The sequence below is a fragment of the Trichomycterus rosablanca genome, chromosome 8, assembly GCF_030014385.1.
Source record: "Trichomycterus rosablanca isolate fTriRos1 chromosome 8, fTriRos1.hap1, whole genome shotgun sequence".
Lineage (NCBI taxonomy): Eukaryota > Metazoa > Chordata > Actinopteri > Siluriformes > Trichomycteridae > Trichomycterus > Trichomycterus rosablanca.
In genome coordinates this window covers 41,596,319-41,598,818 of record NC_085995.1, presented here as the reverse complement: position 1 = coordinate 41,598,818, position 2,500 = coordinate 41,596,319, and the positions used below count along the sequence as shown (strand labels likewise).

The 2,500-nt window shown below is 49.5% G+C and overlaps 1 protein-coding gene across 1 annotated transcript in view; it reads left to right on the top strand.

Annotated features, from left to right (window-relative positions):
* The window catches only part of slc43a1a (solute carrier family 43 member 1a), an 18,110-nt gene extending 17,366 nt beyond the window's left edge, over positions 1 to 744 (top strand). The window contains exons 13-14 of the mRNA XM_063000217.1: positions 105 to 228; positions 514 to 744. Coding sequence (XP_062856287.1) covers positions 105 to 228; positions 514 to 681 — 292 coding nt within the window. The 3' untranslated portion in view covers positions 682 to 744. The remainder of the gene's footprint in view (positions 1 to 104; positions 229 to 513) is intronic.
* Positions 745 to 2,500: the final 1,756 nt, after the last annotated feature.

The window sequence follows — 2,500 nt, the reverse complement described above, 5'->3', positions numbered from 1 at the left end:
TGTATGAGTGAGAATGATTGATCTTGTGTTTGTAAGAACATCACATGACCCCCCTGATCAGTAATAATATTGATAATGTGATCTTCCTCCCCGTGCTTGTGCAGGTATCCGTCTAACCACTTCGGGACCCTGACCGGCCTGCAGTCCACCATCAGCGCCGTGTTCGCCCTGCTGCAGCAGCCGCTCTTCATGGCCATGGTGGGGCCCTTAAAGGGAGACCCGTACTGGGTAAGAGATGTTGTACTGTTAGGAGAGGGATTTGTGCCCTCATCAGGCCTGGCCGGTCCTGAAGCAGTAAAGCATCCTCACACCCTCAGTCCACCTCCACCACCACGCCCGAGGCTAACACAAGAACGCTTCAGGCTAACACAAGAACGCCTCAGGCGTGGTGGTGGAGGTGGACTGAGGGTGTGAGGATGCTTTACTGCTTCAGGACTTGCCGTGATACCCCGCCCGACCTCCGGGGGGCGCTCAGCGTGTCTCTAATGGATCTTTATCCTCTTATTTATCCAGATTAACCTGGTCCTGCTGATCTTCTCCCTGTCCGGCTTCCTCTTGCCGGGTTACCTGTTCTACCACCGCCGGCGCCTGGTGCGGGACAGAGCGGCACGGCAGGACGTCTCCGAGGGCCAGACTCTCACCCAATCAGAAGCCAACGGCATCAACAGCCACGCCCTGTAGAGGCCTAGACCCTGCTCTTACTTTCCGTGTTAGTTTAGGCTGCGTTCACAAACCGAAACAACAACAAACCACATTCCTCGTTTATTCAGTCACTGCCTGACCAGGGTCGCGGTGGGTCTGCACCCCACACAGGGTGCCAAACCTTCAGCCTCCAGATGACACTGGGAGGAAAGCATGTGTAGGGAGAACCTACCAAACTACAGGTCAACAGGAACCAGGCGTAATAGACCCTGGAGCTAAATAATAATAATAAGGTTTTAATATACAGTATAATGACAGCCGTGGCTGTGTACCGATTCGTCATCTGTGTGCGATTTGGGACGCAGCCGGAGTCCTGTGGGTGCTGCATATCAGAGTCGGGTTTGATCTTGTTTGAAGAGTTTAACATGTTCTCCCTGTGCACACATGTTTTTTTTCTCCATTTGAAGTCACAGAGAAGGTGGGTTGACTTCTCTCTGCTGCCCCCTGGTGTTAAGAAGTGTCCAGTGTTTCTGGGTGGCACTGCTTGGTGACAGTGGACCCATCACGACCCTGACCAGGTAGACCGGTCAGTTAAACATGACTGAATGAACGAGGGAGGTGATTTATTTGTTATTCGTGCTGCAGGTGATGCGTGATGATAGAGCTTCTTTCTATAAAAGGTGAAATCACGACTAGGGAACTGTTTTTAACAGAGGACGGAGGGGGAATTGAACGCATCACGCTTATTAAAATGAATGAATTAATTAATGAGGGTTTTTGATGCCAAGAGGGCGGCCAGTAACGCAGGGCTCGTCCGATTATCGATAATCATTAGTGCGTCCACACGCTGGTGCTAAACGTTTTAATGAACGCCTCGGAATTTCAAAGCAGGATCAGTAAGCATTAAACTAGTTTTACTGGTTAGAGCAGCACGGACCGGTTTCATATAAGATATAACATCACGGACCGGCAGGGGTGGGGTGGGGTGGGGGGGATTTAGAATAGAATAACGATACTACGCACACATGATGGATCAGTGGAACCCTGAGCTTTATTCTCTGCAATGAGACAATAACACCTGAAGTGTGTTGGAAATGGAAGCAGCGTTCTCATTGCTCTTGTAGCGTCTCTAATTATTTATTCTTCTTGTGCGTCCTGGTAATAAATGACACACAGACCGGTACCGGTCCGGGGCCCAGTGGTTGGGGAGCGCTGGGACAGAGGATTTAGTGTAAAATGTTTCAAACCCTGGGGGTTGCGAGCCGAAAAATAACGTCTGGGTCGCAGACAAAAAATAAACACATTTTAACAGACACTTAAAGACAAAATAAACTTGTACAAGAGCGCCCCTTGTGGAGGCTTTATGTTACATCTTGTACACCACAGTGGGAGCAGATTACTACCATTTTTATGAAGTAACTTTGGTTTTAATGTGTTTCCTGGATCCTGGACAAAAATATAGAATAACAGCCGCTGTTCTGAGAAGCTTCCCACAAGACTGAAGTGTCTGTGTGTGGGAATTTGTGCCCGTTCAGTCAGTGAACGTCCAGAAAGCCTCAGTCGATCCGGTTCATCCCAGAGCTGTTGATTGGGTGTGAGGTCAGGGCTCTGTGCAGGACGCTGGTCATATAGTGCACGTGTAGCCACAGAACAATCACCGACTGGAGGTCTGCAGCAGGAGAGGTGAACTACGATCAGGGAATTGGATATGACTAGATTGGAAGGAATATGGGGGGGGGGGGGGCACTGTGATGAGTTTTATTATTAGTGTTTAACCTCAGAGGGTCTCCGCGCTCCAAAAAGTGCAGCTTTAACCTTCGCTTTGTTTTTTCTTTCTTCTGTCGCACCCACGACCCAC